Below are 22533 nucleotides of genomic sequence, written 5' to 3'. Positions count from 1 at the left end.
TAAGAAGTTCCATGCAGGAGTAATGTTGAGGAAATAAATAAATTTGAAATTGTTTTTATCTCGGTAATTCAACGTTCTATGGATACACTTGACATCGACTCGATTTAAGATGATTTCTTCTCCCTTTCAATGGAAGTCCACGCTCCAGGTGGGCGTAGCTCAATAACGTCTACTTCTTCCTTTTCCCGGCTTACGTCACGCAGAGATACTTACGACAGGATACGAATCTGGTTAATTGACCTATTTCGTTCGTAATGGGCTTCTTTGTGACCGACGAGCGTCCGCAGCAGGCTCGCTCATTTTCTTTCTTCGGCTCTTTTTAATGGTAACGAGGAGACCAGTGGTAATTCCGTGGGGAAAGGAAGAAGTTTCAGGGACGACAATTAATCACGACCTCGTCTTGACGAGAGTACAATGCTTTTTACCACGTGAAGTTTTTGGCTGCTACGAGACAAATAAAAGCAGCCTGGTCAGCGTGAAAAATGATTAGAACGGATGTAAAAACGTGATTTAAAAGCTTCCTCTCCTGGAACGTAGAAAACTTTGGATATATTTTATACGATGCTTCTTCCGTGTGTTGAGATTCGTTCGGTATCTTTAAGAGAACTTTCATGCTTTGAAAATGGATAGCTATCGAGAAAATCACGGCTAAGTTCTTTCTCTGTGTTGAACACCGTGCGTCGCCGACTTTACGGATAGATTCCTGGTGTCTAAAAGAGTATGGTAAGAGGAGCGATTCTAAAGGAATTTCTAACTTTCCCGCCTTGTCTACTTGCTGAGAAATACGAAGAGAAATAGTGAACTAAGATCCTAAGACTCTCTTTCGGCTCTCGAAGATCCATAAGCCAGCAGTTTCCTTAATGTCGAGATTTGGGATCTTTCTCGTAGATGAAAATGTAGGGGAGATATAAAAATAAACTTCCTCTTTTTACATGGATTCATTCTTCGAAACTCTCTGTGCGAACAACTTTATAGAAGACCTTCCTTTCTGAAGCAGTCGCTGTTATCAAAGAAAGGTCCATCGTTTGCGAAACTCCTGGAGTGTACAGCAGCTTGTATGGAGCGGATGGTTAATGAGGTAAAGGTCTAGCTGAATTTCTATTCTGCTGGAAAGCATTCTGCGTTGCACAGCAACTCCACTCGCCGATGAATGATCCTCGTGTACCGGACCGAGCTAACACGGTCGAACACAAACAGCCCTGCGGCCGGCCAATATCTCCAGATTGCACTACTAGATTTCATTGCGTTCGGATGGACCACTTGAAGAGCACTCGCTATAACCCGACCACTCGTCTCGATTAGATGATCGCGTCCTCCCGTGACCACCGCGTTATTATATCCAACCGATAACGAGACTATCGTTCGTGCAAAGGGAAAGCGGAGGCACAAAGGGCACCGATCGAGTGTTTCTACAAATCTCGTCGCAGTGTGTTTTCATTTAGTCTTCTGTTAGGTATCAAAGGGTTCGATCACGTACGATTGAAAAAAAGCGATCGATTGAATTTTATATGGTGTTCGATACGAAACGATTCACGAGCTCGTTGCAAATCCTACAAGTAATAGCTGTTGCAATCAATACGGATCTCGGGAACAGGCGAATGTATTAATGCCATTTCGCATTCGTGATATTAATTGAAGCTCGAATTTTATGGAAACGTTGTTTGCTGAGCGATTCCTCTTTCGAATAACAAATTTATGAAAGATTGTTACTGTTGTCCAAAGTCGGGAACGTGCTGCGTGCGAAAACTGAATCAGCGTTCGCTCGCAGTGATATAATGAACGGCGATTCTGACCCATTTTGAAAAGCACGGATTTACTTGCATAATTGAAAATAAAGTCAAACCGTCGCGTTTAAAATTGCATTTACGTGCCCGTTGTAATTGCTGTGGCAAGGGATTTGTAATGGAAATTTTGAAATGGTAAATCTGCGAGGTCAGGCTCTCAATAATTAATTATATTTCAAAAATTGATTTGATATTGTAAAATATAATAACATTTATAAGCGTTTCATATTTAACTCTTTGACCACGGCGACCATTGTGATAGTTTTAAATCTATCCTTCATAAATAATTGATTTGATATTTGTATTAGTTTTAAATTACAGTTAATGAAAGTATCGAGTATTTGCAGAATCTTCTGTTTGTTGCAATAATTAAACGGAGTTTCAAATTAATTAGGCTAATTGAAACAGTTCATCGAGTGCTTTCTAACTTTATTTTTTTGAAAGCCTAGCTGGTAATTGAGTCAATGAATAAATGACGAGAAGCAATTTACGTAGCACCTTTCTGGACCGAAACTGTGCCTCATATTTCATTCGACGTGGACATTTCGTGCCGACAGCCATTCGCAATTAGCGTGGCAACAGATGGAGGTGCGAAGAGTTTTGGTAACTATTCGCGCGTGTTACATTCAATTCAGAAGTTTCGTTCCCATTAGAAAAATCGAGGATCGTTTACGAGAATCTCCTCAATTTTTATTAGATTTATCTGTCAATCTCACTATTCTTTTCACTATTCAATGTGGTGTAATTTTTGTTTAAAATATCCCTTCATATTGCAAGTAATTTGAACTGGTCACGTTAAATGCTTCACAGCCTATTCATGAGAGGATACGTGATTCTGTGTCGAATGTTGGCAAGATAATACCAGAAAATATGATACCGCTAATTAGCAGCGACTAACGTTAGAAGTTGATCCGCGTGCTAATTGCGGTCCATTAGAGGCGGACAGCCCGGTTTCAAGTTTACCGACACTCGTAATTCATCGTGCACCGTGAAATGGCGTAACTGTAGTAATTTTTTTCTTAGTCAGCGTACACTAAGCAGAGCTTTTTACCTCTGAAGGATGCAATTAACCTTTGACATCAATTAACTACCTAACGTCGTGTAATTATATTTATCCACCATCTTTCATCTATTTAAGGATTGAAATATTATTACACGGAAGAAGCGACATCGATTCATCGTGTACGTGCTTCTTGCGTGCTGTTCCGGTGAAAACAAAAGGGAGAGTCTCATACAGTAGACGGTGGTGTGTTTCGAAAGGTTCATTAATTAAACAGGGGGTGTTCGAGTGAGAACGAGTGGCGGCAGGGCGTGTTATAAGGGAAAACGGAGTGGTCGCGGTACGAGGGCAATATTTCGAGGATGACACGTGTAAATAGCATTCGTCGCAGCAACTTCTGAAGTTGCACCACTTGCGAACCCTTTCATCACATGTCCTTGTTAGGACGATATTGTCCCCAAGAAAGAAACTTTCATTAGAATATCCCTGAATTTTTATTATATCTTTGTACCTACATTTTCATGAAAATCTCTTCTGAAACCCAGAAGTTCAACTCTAGTGAAATATATTCGTCTTCAGAGGAGCAGGGATTTGTGGTGATGGCCACAATGTTCTCGACGTCGATAACTGACCACAATATTCGGACCGTCTGTCCTGGATCGTTCAATAACACGGTAGGATAAGTTGGACCATTTCGTAAATACACGGGGGAGCTCCGAATTTCTGGACGCATAGTCGGGGGTGGGAAACGGGCGGAAGGCCGGTCGGATTGATCCGAACTCGAACATTGTTCCGAATGCAAATCGTAGTTTACACCGAGTCCCGGTTTAGTTTCCCTATCATGCTGCCTGATGCAGCTTCGAGGATGTCAGCCGACGTCTCGACGTAGGATCGTATTAGTCGGAACTCGAAAGCGGCAGAATGCTTGCATGGCAGACCATCGTGGTCCAATTCTACTCGAGTATTCCTCTTCATGGTACATCGCACTCGTCGCGACGCATTACGTATCCTCCACTAACGACTGAGCAACAATTTCTTCTCCGCGAATTTTGCTATTGTAACGTCGTCGACAAATGGAACCGAGCACAAGAAAGTAAAAGGTGTCTAAGCGACAAGAAGTACATATTGAAACAATGAACTTAATGATAATTTCGATACTCTCGGCGAGATTCATCGTCATTGACAAAACATTGCAAGAGATTTCTTGCGAGTATTTCGACGAGAATACCTACGTGTTGCCTCGAATGCAAACGTCGATACACAATGATTTTCAACGTGCTCGTACTTAACGACGAAGCTCATTAACAAGCCTTCACCATCGCGCTAAAACGTTGTTGCGCAACATCATTAACCCTCTGTTGGATGCGCATTCGAGAAAGATACTTAAAGCACTTGTGATTTCGAGATCTCGTTACCACCTTTATTACCCTCTTCCACTTAAGAGTCATCGAACTTGCACGGGTGTTGTTATGATGAAAATTAAAAGGAAATTCTAAGTACCATTGGTATCATATTAATTTAGGTATTCTAAGTAAATTTACACGTCGTACGCTCTTAAATTTCATTTCATTTCACTTTGAAATATTTAAAGCAGTGAATCGTCATAGAGAGAGCAGACAATGCGCCTTTTTGGGCGCAGCATTAAGAAGAAAATGGAAAGTCCGTAGGCAAAAGCAGATATTCAGTGGACCGTTCGTCGACAGAGCGGCAAAAGCATGACTTGGCCTCAACGAGAACAACGCTTGTGAATTTAGAGCTTGTCAAGATGGCGGCCTAATTAGGAGGAACGTGGCTTAAATATGAATGTTGGACGAAGAAAGAGGACGGCTCTCGTTGAGAAAAAGAGACAAAACCAGAGGAGGCAAGGGTTGCGTGGCCGCGTGCAATCAGCCAGCTTCTCGTTTCTTTTCTTCGTCTTCTTGTGTTCCTTCTGCGAAGAAAAGTATCATTGTTCCCCCGGAGCAGTGCATAATGCACCCTGTCTGATAGATAATACTACCCTCTTTACCTCAATTTACCTAACTTACATTTCGACACATCCGGGAGAAAAAGGAATTTTATCATTTTCTTTGTTACTTTTTTATTCAATTTCGAAATTTATCAAATTAACAAATACTTTGTTCATATTTTTCTGGAAAATATTAACGTCATAAGAAATTATAAAAATTAAAAACCTTGTAGCTGTTGTCAGATTGCATCTTAATTATTCCAGACGTAATCAACGTCCAATCGGTTAATTATTTATCAAAGTAAAGAAAGTGATTTGGAGCTTATCGCTTCTGAATGAACTGTTCCATTCACGCTCCAACGACGGTTAATCATAATCTACTAAGACACGTCCGATGAAATGGATCCACGGTAGAGGCGCGCACCTATTCGCGATGAGCACTAATTGCTCTCGAGGATGAAGATTGATTCGGGTCTGACATCTCACGGATTTCATCAAATTGGTCAGCCGTCAACTGACTAGCTAGTGGCTATCTGCCAATTCGGTTTGGAAACGATTAGGGATTAATGCAAGTAAATAGATGCCAATACCGAGTCGCGTAAATTTCAATTACCTATGAGATATTCGGTCGAACGTGAAATAATTGTTTCTCGGCTCGTTATAATTTGTTGTCGGATGAAAAGATAATGCCTTGTTAAACTGTTCAGACGTGATAGAAGAATTGGCACCAAATGATAAAAACAAGAATAGAAAAAAAATTACAACGCGCCACAAGGATGGAGGAAAGAGGAGAGTCTCCTTCGCGTAATGCATTCTTGAGTGGCAATTGAAAACCTTTCAAACCGTGCAAACAAGCTTCGCACCACTTTTACGCTAACTCGATCAACACCTTTCACTGTGATCACAGGTATGAACGAATCAAAATTTATTTACTATGCTCCGATATGTAAATATTTTATGAACATATCCTGTTTACTATTCTCTTTTCATACATTTGATTATAAAGTAATCATCGTTTTTATTCAATACATAATTTGAAATCTGTACACCACGCTAAACCAAAATGAAGATAAATGCTATTTTATACACAAAGAATTTCCTTTCCGTTTCTTTCTTCATGGTTTCAGTTTCATGAATTTTCCAAATTTTCCTAAAGCAGAATAAACGACAGCTATCGCTCTAAAAACACCGTCTATTCTTCAGTATTGACCCTCATCTCTCGAACCGTGACAAAAACCTAAGTCATCTCATCGTCGGAGCAAACAGAATCCCCTTGGATGATCAAACATCGGACTAATAAAATTTCTTCTATGGTAGATGGAAAAGTGTTCACAAAATTATCTCTAAGTCCTTGAATTATTCGCGCGTAACGTTTCCACTGGCGAATAAGCAAATTTAGCACGTACTATCTGTTCTCGACTGGCAGAAACATAGAAGGTGTAAAAGCAAGTGGTATCCAATTAGCGGTTGGCTATGTTGACCAGCCCTAATTCACCGAATCCCATTCTGCCTCCTCTTACGCTTCCATTTTCCCGTGAGTTTCCATGCGAACGCGGTTGAATCGTTCACAGGACGATCTAATTTCCTGCATGAACAGGTATGTATACGATCGTGTTGCGATATCGATTGATCGTGAAAATCGTAAGTCACCGCCCGTTTATTTGTTTCCTTTCGAGCCGTTTTGTGTGCTCTAGCAGGACGAACCGGTTACTCCCCTAGGAGAGTGATCCCTTCGTGTACCGTGTAGATTGGTTGTTTATGGAAATTTCGTCTACGTTATTTGCGTAAAAAAACAATTCGCTCGTTCTCGATTCTGTTTGCTTTATACCAATCAATTTGCGACGGCACGTAAATCGCTGGACCATTGCAAACAAAGTATGTAAATGTTACTTTTATTTTTAAAGGAATCTCCTGTTCTAACGCAGTGTGATATCGTGAAAGATGTATGCTGTTCTATTTTCAAATTGCTGACTAAATTAACAAAGGTTTGAATAACAAATATTGATGAAGTCTATTTGAATTTGTCGTTTATATCAAAAAAAGAGGACTACTTTTTCTCTGGAATATGTTCAAAGACTTTTGTGAATAGGGTCATCTAATCTGATTTTCTCTTGGCCTGGTTCGTCGTATAGGGTTAGATAGAATTTTCGGTCAGTCATTAGTGTCGCAAAGAGAAAAAGAATTGGATTGCTGGATTGGGAGTCGAACCCTAATGTCATTTATCGGTCGTCTGTTCCACCGATTCGATTATCACTGGCTTTGATCGAATTTTCTTTTTCTCCCTAAAAACTCTCGATTCACATTTATATGAAATATGTTTGAAAACTTGTATGCGTTTCAAAAAGTAGCATTTCTCAGTTTATTAATTCCAATCCTTGAAGAAGAATAACAATCAATATTAGTCAGTAGTAATAATTATTATGGTTGTCGACAGTAAATCTTGTCGAATACTTGGCAAAATATCGTTTCATCCCTTATTTGTCGCGTCCATTTTGGCAAAGGCCAAAGATCGATATATCCGGCAAACCAATTTTTCACCGTTTCTTCGCTTTTCTTCCGATCTCTGGCATACGATCTCTGCCCTAAGAGTGGGTCGCATCTCGAAACTGTTCATAGCATCGAACGTGATATCGTTGCAGCGGCTCTCTTCTAGCAATAACAACGACCCACGGTTCCTTGAAATTTATTTCTCTGAAAGGGTACTTATGACCACGTGACAGCGAGAACGGTGAGTACTAGGTACTCTATGGGGTGCTAGAAGAAACAGCCAGGCAATATCCATTCCATATTTGAAGTATATGGCCGATGTCTGAATTTTACTTGCCTCGTGTTTCGTGCACGACCTCAAAAATTTAATAAAAAATCATTCTTCCTTTATCATACTATTATTTTATATTTTTCATGCTTTCTTGTACAAGAGAGAAAAAAGAAAATCGCAACAAATCCGCTTTTCTCGTCTAAAGCTCTCTTCCGTTCCCGTTTCAATATGCCTCCGCAGTTTTCGAATATGCTTAACCGCTTTTTTTTTCCAATTCCATAAACGACCCGGTCTTATCCATGAATTTTTATGATCGTTCGATGGTCGTAAAAATTGTTCGTGACCACGGCTCACGTTCGAAGGTGGGATATAAGCAATTCATGATCGATATCGTGGGCAAGTATTTGGAAGAGGGGAAAGAGCGAGATACTTGGCCGGAAATTACGCTCTCTCCGTGGAGATGGGGTTTCCGGTTCGGCTGTACGTAAGCCGTTGCAGAGTAAGGAGACACCGCAAACACGCACGCAGCTTCGTAAACTGTTCGGCTTTCGAACGATTTATTGGCATTAGTTTCAGTATCGATATAAGTCATCGTTTCCGGTGATCGACGCGGGAACGTATAAATTTTTCACTCGCGAAACCGCACGAATATTTTACTACCGAATACGTCGATGTAACCGTGCGTTTGTCATTTAACCATGTCACTATTTTTTTCACCCGAAATATATTGTCGCAAAAATGTATTTTCGAATGAAAAAGAATTTCGTTATTTTCACTGAATGAAATTCATAGCATCAGACACCGATTACCGTTCGTAGCAATCAACGCGTTAACTCGGCAGTCCTGAACAGAAGTTCGTAAAGAAAATTCTATAACTAGAATGTTACGTATTTCTGGACTAAAATACGATCCCAAAAGTTTTTCTTATCCGCTCCAGCTAACCCGAACGAAACTTTCTCAACACGCCTCGTACTTGATGGAATCGTTTGAACGCAACCGTAAGCCGCACGACATATTTAATAACATTCAATTTATTCTGTTCGCAGCTGGTGGGCGGTGAATTTGACATGGAACTGAACTTCGTGATTCAGGACGCGCAGAACATCAGGCACATGCTGGAACTCCTCGATCATTGCCCGGCCAATCTCCAGGTAAGCAGTGGGCGTAACGTTCAGGCTCGATCAAACTAATTATCCAACAGGCGCGGTTGTTATATACCTCCGCCATCAGAAATTCGATTCCCTCTAGGAACACGCGATCGATGCGATCAATATGTACCTCAAATATACTGATCCACCATGATCAACTCTCGCAATACTAAACTCTTTCTCTTTAATATAGAAGATCCAAAAGGATAGAGGATAATTTTTATACCGTTTTGGAGATATAGCTTAATTCTCCATTCTTTCGACTGAGAAATCAACGCATTTTCAGGAAATATCGTGTCCTGCGACGTCGTTTACTTGAATTCAAGTAAAATATTGAGAGAAAAAAGAAGCTTTGAACGTTTCAGAGGAGAAATGAACGAAATCCATTAGGGGATAAATTCTGCTTGCGTAGAAACGCAAATGTTTTTCTCTTCTTTGTTACCACGGGAATTTATCAGCATTGTCGACGTCGTTCGCGTTTCCGCTGCAAATGGAAGCGAATCGGTACTGATTCTTTTCTTTTTTTCTCTCTTAAAATGTTCCACGGGAACGCGACGACTCTATAAAATGTGTTTCTCGTTAAGATGTATCTGTACCGTGTAATACTGCACGATCGAGAAAATGCGACGTGATTTACCAGAAAATAGAGAAACTTTTTTACACAATATATAGAATGGATCGTGCGGGAATGAAGGTAAGGCAAAGAAGAATGAGGAAAACGAACAATGCTATTCGAAGCTTTTTAAGCTGTTGCATACCGTCTTCTCGTTAATGGAACCATCAGAGCGACAAGATAGAGACATAAGGAGAGGAAAGTTTCGTAAATAATAGCGGCTCCTTAGTCGCCACGTCAAGTGAAGGAAAAGCCATTTACCGTTTCCATGCCGCCCTCCTAAGTTGCCGACTAGCTTGTTCGAAGCTCGAAGCGAGAAAGTTTCGGCGTAAAAGTAAATAGAAATTTAAACCTTGTACAGGGAACAAGTTTATAAAGAGGGCCTGTTTCTTCCTTGCTCGCATCCTTTGATCGCGCGTCCGTGTTAACGGTGGAAAATCTCGTTGCATTGTCGCGAACTTCGCGACGAAAACTAATTTGCAGCTTAAGCCGCGCCCGTTTCCACGATGACTGCGCGACTATGCCGTTTAAAATAATCGGGCGGTGAGCTTAACCAAACAACCTTCCTCCTGTATACCCCGCAATATCCTCGGGCGATTCCTAATTTCATTTGCTCACGAAACTCTTTTGCGAGGGAAGAAGAGACGCGAAGAGCGAGCGTACCTTATTCGAGTCAGTACCCGAGCCATTTTGACTACCTTATCCTACGTTATACCCTTCGTACGATAGGGATTCATTTCTAATATCTTTGTACCAAACGCGTTTAGAATAAATCCGATATTTCGGAATAATAATTGAATCGTACGAACCCATTGGTCGAATTTCCATGGTCGTCTCGATAGCATCCCCTGTGGTTAATATAATCCTCAGCAGATCGGTTTCCGGCGTCCTCAGAATCCCGTTCAAGCACGTCCCTGAAATGTTAATACTGTTAAGGGAGTTTCCACGTTACTGTCCCTAGTTGTACATGACCGTTCTCCTACATACGGCTATCTTATACGTATATACACATATAACAACGTACGCAGAAATGCATACGTATACGTGTACATACGGAAGGATTCAGTCATTGAAATTGAAACTACTGGTAGGATATACGTAACGCGTTACATCCATCAATGAACGTTTTTATATTTCTTCACTGTCACGGTCGTTGAAGAGAAACGGTCAGGTCTGTCAGTTTGTAAACGATTTTCTTCTTTTGATGGATGATACTTTGCGCGGGTTGTACTTTAAAATATTCGCTTAACTTCGAGTTTCAATGGATGGAGGCGAGAAGGGAAGTACCTACCTACTTTAGTTCTGGACAGGATATTTGTTAAATTTCTATGGAGAAACTTTATCGATGCCTTAGCTCGTTGTATTCTTCTCATTGTACGTGGGAAATAATTTATGAAACTGATTTATTATTGTCAAGTTTGGATTGATGAATCTAAGAATCTTTGAATTTTAATCCGTTCCACAATTTTCTTGAATTTTCACGCGGACAAATTTTCAAAATTGAATGATTCGATGTTATGAAAGAAGGAGTAAATTTCAAGAAGAAAGCAATAAAGTTTTATTCGTCTCCGTTCGAGCTTCATTCTTCTTCTCTTTTTCGATTCAAGTATTTATATCAGTTTCCGGTGAAATTCATTTCTAGCAGGCAAAATCTGAACGTTCCACCGCCACGTATCGCCAGGATTCAGAAATACACAATTAGATGTCAAGTATATTGCCTCGTTATTTACCGGTAGCCGCCTTACAACGGGTCGAGGTCTCTCAAAGAGGTAATTAAAATGGATGAGACATCGTCGTACTGCGGCAAGACGCAACATCGTACCGAGGGCGAGAAAATATCTCGTTGCTCGGTACAAGCGTAAAGCCGAGAAACTAACAAAAACAGCTATCGCCTGGACTATGCCATTCAATCTTTTCATTAAAAAGTGCCTCTTTTACCAGTCGGCCTCGATAACGCTTCCAATCGAATTCGATGTGTCCGTTATCGCTCGTGTCTGCTCAAAGGCACGAGCACGCTTCAAACCGCGGTGAAACTCGTTAGAAAACCGATTCCCACTGCGTTTTAACATGCATTGCTCGGCTTTGTGCCGCGTGTTGCAAATTAACGAACACGCTCGGACATTTCTTTCCGTTTTCTTCCTTTTATTCTACCATTGGAAATCTCAATTACATTCCATTTCAACTACGTATATTCAATTTTTAGGTTTTCTACATTTTATAAATGAGAAAAAGAACATATTTTCTAATTACTGAGGTCAACAAAAGAATAGGTATTTTTTTTCCCCAGTCGAAATTGAATTTTTTCAGAGGTTGAATTGGGTTCATTTGCATAGGTAAAATCGAATCAAATCGATCGAGCGGATGTTGTTCTTCGTGTAAACTCGTCGAACGATACAGCACTGACAGAGAGAGTTTTGGTTAACCATGTTTCGAGAGAAACTACTTCAGATATACAGCCAGTTACCGGTGTCGTATCGATGAAATGTAAATTTGGATAACTGCCTGCAAACGTCATTCGCAACGATGCAGCGTACACGACCCCGTGGTGGCCTCTGTCTCATGCATATGCTTCTCGCATCAATGAAATCGAACCGAAATACCAATATCGTTTTCTCGTGTAACATTTCACCTTAAGAAGCGAACGGGATACGCTTTTGCAAATTTAATAAGTACGGGTTACGTTTGCGGATAAAATGATGCGGTTCGAATTGCAGGCATTTATTCAACACTGGTTTCTGTACATAAGAATATAGTAAACAGATCTCCTCTACTAATACTCTTTATTTACTATTTACTCTAATATCGTAAACCTTACTTAAGGCAGATTTCCATAAAGTCAGTATAATGTATTCCATTCGGTCTGAAAATAATGTGCATTACATCGTTCCCGTTTATCCGATCAATTCGACGTGGATGGTTTTCCTCTAACGGATTTAACAAGTTTTCCAGCGTTCCGCAAAGTCAGTAAATAATTTGTGCCTATTGGTTCCCGAATTATCCACATGATTTAAGCGTTACAAGCCGAATATCTGGCATTAACTTTTATAAATTTCTGTCTGAATTACGAGTACATTTCCCGTAACTATTTCTCGGAAGAAATATCGTATAGGTTTCGTGTATTTCGACAGGAAAACGTGTCGCTCTTTTTTTCCATTCTCGTTGAAAGTGGAAAAAAATAAACGAGAAACAGAGGAAGTGTATTCACGTACCATCGAGCAATCATTTATCAGAATTTCAAACTAGACTAACAAAATACAGACGCGACCCGTAACGGGTTGCATAAATCTGCAATGTTGTGGCGCTGTTGAAATTGGACCGTTTCCAAACGCTTTGAACAAACAGTCAGATAAATATGGGCGGCGTACAACGGAGTTACTCCGATAAAATTTCTCCGTGAGTTATTATGCGATCGCGGAAAATAACGTGCAAATGAAATTTCATTGTAACGAGTAGAACGTATGCTTATTAATATTTCTGTGTAACACTATATCATTGATCATTCAATTTCCATCAAAACCTTTTTCCACGAATTTCATGAAAATTACGTGTATATATTCCGAAGCATTTCCCAAATAAAGCATTCGCCATCAGGGTATTAATAAACATTACAATAATGAATTAATTAAATTTAATCAAGATTCTAAAAGACACGTTCACGTTTTGTGTAACGCGACATTTGTCACGGATTTGATAGAACTATTCCCGGTGAATCTGAACGGGAAGAAAATGAATGTATTCCTGACCACGTTCGATCGTCGCGTATACGCGAACGCGCATGCAAATGAAGATCGAGCCCGAAATGAAACGTCGAAGATAAAATCTATTAACGTGGGAACGTTATAATGCAATTAAACAACAAAGGCCTCGAAACTTAGCTTTCGCGCGACGCATTAATTCCGCTCCGTGAATTGTGCTCTGTCGATTGCAGTATGCATTTCATTTGCTTCGATGACAAATTAATAGCACGAATTCTGTTTAAGGGAATAGTGAATTCCAACTTCTATTTGATTATTCTATTCAACGATAGTTATAATTATTTCAGATTTTTTTATATACAATTTCGGTATCATTTACGATGATTAATTAATTTGACTCAGATACATTACATCAATAGTTTAATTAAATTTTGAATATACCATACAAACTGAATCAATGGAAATTAATATGAACAATATTAAACTGGTTAGACAAACTGTATTTGAGTTGATGGACGTAAATGGACACCTTGGAATACCGATACTCAAACCTGATGAATTGGGTATATACGTTCATCGAGCAAAGAGACTCCGATATAGGGAAGTTTAGATCAAAGAAATTCGATGTAGATAGCCAGGGACCAAAGTAACTCTGTATCGTAGCAAAGGCGACCCATGCTGGGAACAGACGAACCTGAACCCAATACACACTTTAACCTATAACTCAATATACAAATAGCGTACATTTGCAGTAGCAAACCTAATTCAACTTCTGTGCAAAGTCGTTCAACAACCAAGCAATTATAACTAGTTGATTAACACTCGGAAATGATTTTCTTAATTTACATTCACGGATGACTATCCCATTTGACTGTACGGCGAAATTGCTACCACGATAAACGGGCGTATATGCAATTCTCATTGCGACCCGACAAAGTTTCGTTTTACGTGTCCCAACGTGAACGTCCCGCGCGCGAATGTCTTTGGTTATTAGCCCAGCCGGGATATTAATCCCGGTTAGTGGCAAGTACCGCGATAATGGCGACACTTGCGCCGCGGTCAGCCCGAATTTACGTCGACCATGCTCGTAGCCGGCTCTGTCGGCCAGAACCGAATCATCGTCGAAATATCGGCATCGACGATGCGTCCGACCATTCCTATACCGCAGACAGCACCCCGATGAAACGCGTTGCGGATAATTATTCCAAGAATCGATTAAAATTAAATTTTCTATGAATCCGTTAGAATTGACTCTCGCTCCGATGACAATTGAATCGAAAACATATTCGAAATCATTTTCTCGTGAAATGTTTCACTTTATCCAGAGATGAAATTGTGCGAACGCGAATGGAAACGTGAGACTCGTGTAAAACAAGCAAATCATGACAAATTACTTCCTACAGCTCGGTGTCAAGAAAGGGCAAACCGCCTTTTATTGGACACTTTCCTCCCATTATACGAAAGTAAGACGGATCGCTCTTAATGAGCACCGATTTGTTACGAGATATGGAGAGGAGAGAAAATGTTTCCGCCGCGTGACATCGCGATAAGGGGAAGCTTCTGACGCTGCTGGTTCGTTCGATATTTATGTAACGGGTTAGTATCGTCAAGGAATCTTATTAAAAACAATGCTAATTAACAGATGTCTCACTTGGAAGATTAAATAATTCGCGATAGTTCCTCGTTCTCAATTAGGAAACTTATCGAGGGTCAACATCGATCCTTCTCACCAGTCATGGCAGTCAGAGTTTTTGCCCCCGTATCATTTAGGACGCCAGAGAGGCGGACGCCTCGATAATTCTAACCCCCCATTAACCGCGCAAAGCTCTCTGTTCCGCGCTGTTCCGGTCCAGTGCTTCCGCTTCCACACCGGCCGTTGGCAATTTCTGAGTTATCGAGAGCGTGACGTCACAAGCCCGGTGTTATCGCTCAACCGATTTCGTGGGCTCGTGGTACGAATCGCTGCTTGCCTCCAGACTTCCTGGCGAAGCTGAAGATCCTTCGCAGCGAATCATTTTCCGCCAGACTGAATTCGCGTTGAGTCCTTAGACACGCTGGTCTCCGCGCCAGTCTTTAGATACACTTGTGAGAGACGATGGTGAAGATAGAACCGTGACAATGACGTTTACTTTTATAATAATTTTCTATTTTTCTTTATCGTTTCATTGGAATTCGTTCGAAAATCAGAACTCATTAAAGTCTATAATTAAAATCAATTCACGTGTCGAGTGTATTGTTAAAGCTATCGCGCTCTCTCAGCATAGGTTTACTTAATCCTGAAACTGCACCTGTACTTCTAGCCCATTCAGAGTCGTATCTCACCTGAAACAGAACCTCATATCCCGAACAGCCACTCGATCCCTCCGTGCTTTCCTAAACACTTGTCATTTGCGCCCAGACCGCAAGAGCTTCATTTTCACCCTGCTATTCGATCAGTTCGTTTAACCCTATAGTAGCAAGATAGACACTGCGTGTAATTGTCTATGCGCACCTTTAGACATCCCTTTTTGCGGTATTGTTTATATCTACGTGGATTTGAGCATCGTAGGAGTAAGTCTTTGATGAAATTTTTGTGGTTTAATTTCCCTTTGACGAAGAAGAATTCGATTGCTATGTTCTAAAACACAGGCGAGGAATGTTAACTGTATAGTCTATCGAATTTTAATGAAACTTCGATATTCGACAGATATCTTTTTATCGGCTAAGCTTCTGAAAGAGTTTGATAGGATATTTCAAAAACTTTACATTAGTGAATTGTACGATTTATCTCTGCAATAATTTTCATCAAATTTGAGATCACTGAAATTGGAAAGAGCTAACAGTTGCATTGTACTTGTTATATAATGTGTAATTCCAATCGTTCATCGCGATAATGAAAAGGAACAGTAGATTCGAACATGATGAAAGTTTTACGAGATCGTTTCGCGTTGTTTCTTACCGATGGAACTATTCCCTCCATGAGAATTGCTTCCCTCGTGCAATTACTGGTGAGTGTGTCTCGCTATTTTCATAGCGACGGGAAGAAAACAATGTCCTCGATAGAGTCGTTAGAAAAATCACGTTCCTTGCCAACATTAAAAATCTATCAAAATACAATAAAATTATGATTATCAATTAAAACAACGTTTCCTCTTTTTCTTGCAAATTTCAATCCAAGAAACTTTTAACTGTATCAACGTCAATGAAATTTAACGATTGGCTTTGAAGTCGCGAAGCAATCTTTCCGGATAAAATATTTTTCTTCTTTCTTATAAATTGGCATCAATTCAAGAAATTTTTACATAAACACGGGCACATTTCGCCCACGATCGAACGTCAGCCATGATTTGCAAGAAAATTAAACGATCAGCTTTGAAACGGTGAGGCAATCTCTTCGAATAAAATGATATTTGCGTCAGCGTTAATACGATGGAAGAGGATGAAAAAAAAAAAAAGAAAGAAACGATTGAACGTCAGCTTCAGCGGCAGGGTAATTAGTAGCCTTGAGGGGTCTGACGTTTAAGAATCAACGACTTTACAATAAAAACGAAAGACGCTTTTCATTTACTTCCTCCTCTCCAGGAATGTCTTGACCGGGCTCCGATCATGGCTGTGCTTTATTGCCAATCAGAGGCCACGGAAGAGAAATGGTGCCGGTGAACTCGCGACCGAGACCGAGTGGAAATTCCGCCAGAGGCAGTCTTCTCTTCCTCTCCAACCCCTTTTTCTGTTTGAACGTTCAAGGAAACGGAAACCCGTATGCCCTGTATCCGACGTCTAAGACTCGCTTTTCATTAAGGAGTCGACGGGATAAACCTTTGAACCATACCACTTATGGGTACAATCAATTGTTCATGCCTTTTTCTAAAATTCTTTTCATTCACAAACAATTTTATTTTAGTATAAAAGACTCGGGCACAATTTGTTTTGCAGCAGTATTTGTACGTAATCAATCAGCTCGTGATAATATTTAATTTAACGCGGAAACAGTGTCATTCGTTAATAAAGTGTTAATTACGTTTCCCATTACCGCGTTCTATCGTGCTGGATCTCGCTAAATTGTTGTCATTTAATATTATGATTAATGTTTCGATGTATGGACGTGACGCTTTTGTATCATCCAAACGCGTCGTTTCCTTTAATTTATTAACGAGTTGTGTCCCGACGGGATGCGGTCCAGAATAATATTTCATAATCAAATGACCAAAGAGCAGCATCCCTGCTATGCGAGATACCTCCTCAGGGATGCTAGTGTAGAAGAAACTTTTCCTTCGTATTTCTCCGGAGATTATCTTCGGCCTTATTCACCGGCTTTTTGTTTCCCACGTCCATTCGCCTTTGCTGCAACGAGAGTAGAGAAATTCTGGCAAACATGACCGGTTTGAGGTACGCTGAAAATTCACTTGATATTTCAGCAACGTTTGCCCGCACATTTACTTTGCGTCGAAGCGTAGCTACGCAAACTTTCCGTGTAGTTTCCAGCTTTTGATGTGGCAACGAAAGTGTTTTTGTTAATTAAGAATACATTCTGCTTGAACTTTGAAATAGTAACCGCGGTGAGACTGTTGAATTAAAATTAAGAAACAGGGTTTAACGTTTGGTGATTAACTCGAAAACAGGGACGATACTGAACGATAATTGAAATGCAAGGACCATTGGGTTTATTTGGCATTCACCCTCGTGGGTCGTTTATAAAGTTGCATTTCAATTCGACGGCGGTGGACGATATATGCAGGGAGGCAACGACAACCGGGGTGCACAAAATATCCGGCAACGTGCTTCGAATACCGAACACCGTTCAATCTTATTTCGGTTTATCTCCATAAATCCCCGTTAAAATTGAACGCACGAGATCCGAGGCTAGAGGCTGATGCGGTCGATCGTCGCGAGAATTTCCATCTTGCTGAAATTGACTCCAACGCGGGGAGAAGAAACGTTCGTAGGCGATTCGAAGAGGGAAACACGACGAAATATATCGTCAACTGGCTACCAACCTGACGTTTCGTCGCGTTTACGGACAGCTTCTTCTTGATTAGAATTTTAAATCACCGACTGCATGGAAAACTTCTTACCAACAGGTTTATTACGTTATCGTGACTTAACCGAGGATGAAACTGGGGGATGAACGTCATTGAATTACGTCGGACAAGAGATTCAAGTATTGCGAACAATTTCTATGAATTGAAATGTTTAATAAATTAAAAAATTGAAAATATCGTGAAAAGTTTGCATGTAACGGACACGGTTTCTACATTGACAAGAGTAGATATAACAGAATTGTAATAAAACTTTATTAACCGAGAAATATGGGTTAAGTTTTATTGCAATATTTCTTTGAATTTTCAAGAAAGTAAGAAAAATTCTTATAATATGACGTCTTCTATTCTTCCTGGCCCCTTTTGATCAACCACCGAGATAGAAAGAATCTCCTCCACCTTTATAAACTGGCTTTCTTGTTTCTTTACACAAACTTACTGTAATGTTTATATAATTTTCCTATCTCGAAGCTCTGTATTTTCTTCACAAATCATACAATTTAATCTTGCAAATTACTGTTCAACGCAAACAACAACTCTTTTTCATTCCTTTGTTCCAATTGTAACTTGTTTGAGAATTCTAGAATATTTTTTGCTAAGCTTAACGCGTACAGTCGAATGTAAAAAATCTACTTTTTATCCGACGATATCATTATCGAGGGACTTAACGAAAAGAACGAGAAAAGATTTTCTGTGATGTATACGCGATGTTTTATACACGCTCTACTCACGACTGTCCATGAAGGTATCTCGCACTTGACCCGCTCCTTTTCTACCCTTGTTCAAGTGAAAAATCGTCCGTTTCAGTTGGTGGAATTGTCTTCTTCACGCAACAAAGTGGAAATCTTAACTCTTAACGTATCTCACCCCGAGACGATCAATTTTCTTTTACCGGTCGAGTTGAAAAACGCGTTACGTGTTTGAGATAATGAAAGAAAATACTTGACAAATTGAGCTTTTTATTATCCGAATGGGTTTGAAATTTAGAATTTTTATTATATTTTTAAATCATCCACGCCAACTGCAAATATATCGAATAATAAAAGAAGAACGATAAAAAGTTTCAACGAACGATAACGTCGATTTATTACAAAGCTATTTTATTGGATTTGATTTTTCTGATATTTACATATGTCACGAATGTAGCGTTAATAAATTGCACAATAAAATCGTAAACTCGTAGCTGTGTAAATATAGGACGTTTACACGGTAACGACAGAACCGATGTACCGGAAATAATTTCATCTGTGAACAGGAGAATTCATGACTGATCGAAGCTGTTTAATTTGCGGTGTTTCGCGGATTGTGCGAATGAATGGGCATTTTGGTATTCGGTAGCCACCCTTTAAAATCCCAGCTTTGTTCGTTCAGTGAAAATTTAACCATTGATCGTATTATTCTGCAACGTTTTATTACATTTACACTGGTACATTTATATTTGCATTGACACGGCTTCTCTTCTCGATGGAAACGAAATTAACTTTGCAAAATTAAAATATGAAAATATATTTCGTTTTAGTATGGAATAAATAAGTAATACATGAGCGTAATTAAAATGATTGAAATATATGGCCTTTTCTGCATCGAACGTTTCATTCGAGTGTTGAATTTTGAAAACGTTTTTTGAAAAATGTTCAAACTGCACCCGAAGTTATATTGCACTAGTATGCACTTACACGAACACATGAAATTATGTTTCCATCACGATAAAAAATGATGGATAGAACGTTATTCGACGACGGTCGCGACGAGACTGATTTCAACTTACTCAAGTTGAAACGAAGATAACAGAAAAAAAAACAAGGTGGACAGTTATCTGCGGTGGACATTCCGAAGCGGTTATATTGCTGCGAATAATAATTCAAGAATTTACTCTCACAAGAAATCATACAAATTTAATCTTTATATCATATGCATTAATTCTTTTTTTAAGAATTAAATAACATAAATGACATAAAATTGTATCGTTCTATCAGTATCTGCTCCATTTTTCTAAGAATTGTTTTTCCGACAGCCTTATAATATCGAAAACAATATCGGCAGTTTCTTTCAGTACCCCGTAAACTTGAATCTCAATCTTGGAAACTGCAGAAGGGGGATGGTTCCTTTCGAGCCAGGATTCCGTGAATCTGAACATAGATCACCAGGCGTGCGATACTTTCAGCAAAAGAGCCGTAACGGAGGAGGTCAAGATACCAAGGAATAAATCCCTTGGATATATGGCGCCGATAAGGTCGTGATGAGGCGATGAAGTCAGGGGACCATCGGGGCTGGTCACTCCTGCGTGTGATAGCTTCTCGCTCGATTGCATTCTGATCGAGCCAATTCTACTCGCTTCTATCGATCTGAAGCACTCGTAGAATATTTTCCTCGTATGCACACGCACTCTCTAATTAAAAGATCAATTAGCTGTAATCAGGTCCCTTAGGAATATCATTAAAATCTTCATAGCTTAATTATTTTTTTTGCACAAAATATCTTACAGCTCCTTATGAACTTAACTTGCAAGTTAATTAAACGTTTCCATCTCACGATATATCGGAACGAGTTTCGTCGAGTTAATTATCACGAATAAGTCAAGAGAATATGTTGATTTAACTTTGCCAGTGCAGAAGTTGTTGACAGTCTTCAAAAGAGGGTTGAAGCTGCATCGAAATGCGACTCTCGAACGCAATCTTGGAAGGTAGTAAGGTCGATTCGCGAAATTACATCCAGCTCGTTCGATATCTCGCTCGTCGTTGCTCAATTTTATTCACCTCGTGTACGTTGCATGTATTAATCTTCCGAATAAACGCGACAAGTAGGGTGCGAACGTAGCAATAGCTAATCTTAGAGTTAACTTGCACTCCTATTATCATGCTACGTCTATTGTCGCGGCTACGAGAGGACACGTTCGAGCCGGTGAATCTTGTAATTTCTAATTTCCTCTTCGTATTCCGAACGCGTATCGTGCTCGAAGGATAGCTCTTGCACGTGGATGAGTCAGAATCTCTCTCTCGAAAACGACGAGTCCTCTGTAATCCCTTGGAAAGCTGATCCCGCGGTGATTCTGATAAACTCGACCCACAAAAATAGGATCGAATCGTTCGATTCCGTAAGGGGATCGCTGTATAATCTGCGTAAGCGAAAACTTATCTACGTGAATCTAGTTCGATATTCTCCTCTCGCCTCTTACGATTTCCTTCTGCTAAGAGTATAGATATTTCGTACGAATTACGATTTTTATCGTTCAAAATTTTTGTCACATTATTGTTTCAGTGATCTAATAGAAATTGACGAATAATTGCAGCAAACTGTCGGACACTGATCACCGCTTATCGAACACGATATCGTAATTTTAGGAAACGTGTACCTCGAATTACAAGGACGACTCGACCGATTTAACCAAGCACTCGGCACGGCACAGATTCAATATCTTCCGATCCGAACCGCATCATTAGGTTACGTTCGCACGGTAATTAACAATTCCACGTGCAATTTCCCCGTTCTCGTCAATCCACTCTGGCCGCTTTATTATCGAGCCGTATCACGCTCGTGTTTCAATCTATTTTTCATCGAGTTTCGTGTTTTAACAGCTCTATATAACATTGCCGTTTGATTTTCCTAGCTGGAACTACAAGGATATCGAGATATTTTATAAAATGATATTATTTCCAAATGCAATAACACGATAGAATTTTTCATTTTGTTTATCTATCGAATCTGTGGTTTAACGAATATTGCCCACTGTTGACTATTCGCTTTGCCTTTCCAATTTTAGTTTAAGCACACAGATGAACACAGATTCAACCTAAATCTCTTCGCCACTGCAAAATATCAATTTATAATTTAAAAAGAATTACTTCTACTTGATCTTCTTTTAATTTGATTAAGCGAGACGATTAAGTGTACCAGTGAACAGCAACTTTTCCAGTTCGAGCTGGCAAACTTCTCGACACTAATGTTGTTCTTCCAATAAAGAAGATAACGAACGAGACGCGTTAAAAAAGGGAAAAGAAACTTCGACCCCTTTCTTCTCGGGCTGATATAATTAAAAAGTTTCTTATTTCATTTAGATTCAATTTTCTTTTCCTAGTCGTGAAAATTGCTTGTCTATCTTACGATTAAAGTTGGTTACGTGTGCTATGAAATACGTTAAAATTCTATCGGGAAAACACCTTTTATCGGCAATCGAAAATGAGCGAACCAATAGTCGCTCGAAAATGATGAGCGCAATTTGATAGCGTACGTCTAGCGGGTATTGATTGACACGTTCGAATCATTTGGAAAGTAGCATCGTTAATCCACAGCACGATCCTATTTCACCTCACTGTCCTTTCTTCATTTTACAGAAACGTCGAGTGACAGAAACGCGGAGCATTCTATTTTCTTTCAAGTTATCTCGTTACCGCCTGACGTGACAGTAATTGTACTCCCGGCTTCCGTGCGAGCACGCCGCGAGTTTGTGGAAAATCTTCCTTGTTTGCATACCGAAGAAACGCGATCGGCATTTTTTATACCTGATAACATAACTGCGAGTCCGATTGCGTTCGAGGTAGATCAATGTAGGCAGGACGCTTCGAAGGGATTTCC

The 22533-nt window shown here is 39.8% G+C and overlaps 1 protein-coding gene across 15 annotated transcripts in view; it reads left to right on the top strand.

Moving 5' to 3' along the window:
* Positions 1-22533, top strand: part of LOC114880711 (neurobeachin) — a 154524-nt gene that overhangs the window by 43904 nt on the left and 88087 nt on the right. For all 15 annotated transcript variants that reach the window (XM_046285412.1, XM_046285411.1, XM_046285408.1 and 12 more), the window contains exon 2: positions 8537-8641. In XM_046285412.1, coding sequence (XP_046141368.1) covers positions 8537-8641 — 105 coding nt within the window. The remainder of the gene's footprint in view (positions 1-8536; positions 8642-22533) is intronic.

This window comes from Osmia bicornis, chromosome 4 (genome assembly GCF_907164935.1).
Source record: "Osmia bicornis bicornis chromosome 4, iOsmBic2.1, whole genome shotgun sequence".
Lineage (NCBI taxonomy): Eukaryota > Metazoa > Arthropoda > Insecta > Hymenoptera > Megachilidae > Osmia > Osmia bicornis.
The sequence above is the reverse complement of the archived record's forward strand: the minus strand, read 5'-3'. Positions and strand labels throughout refer to the sequence as shown.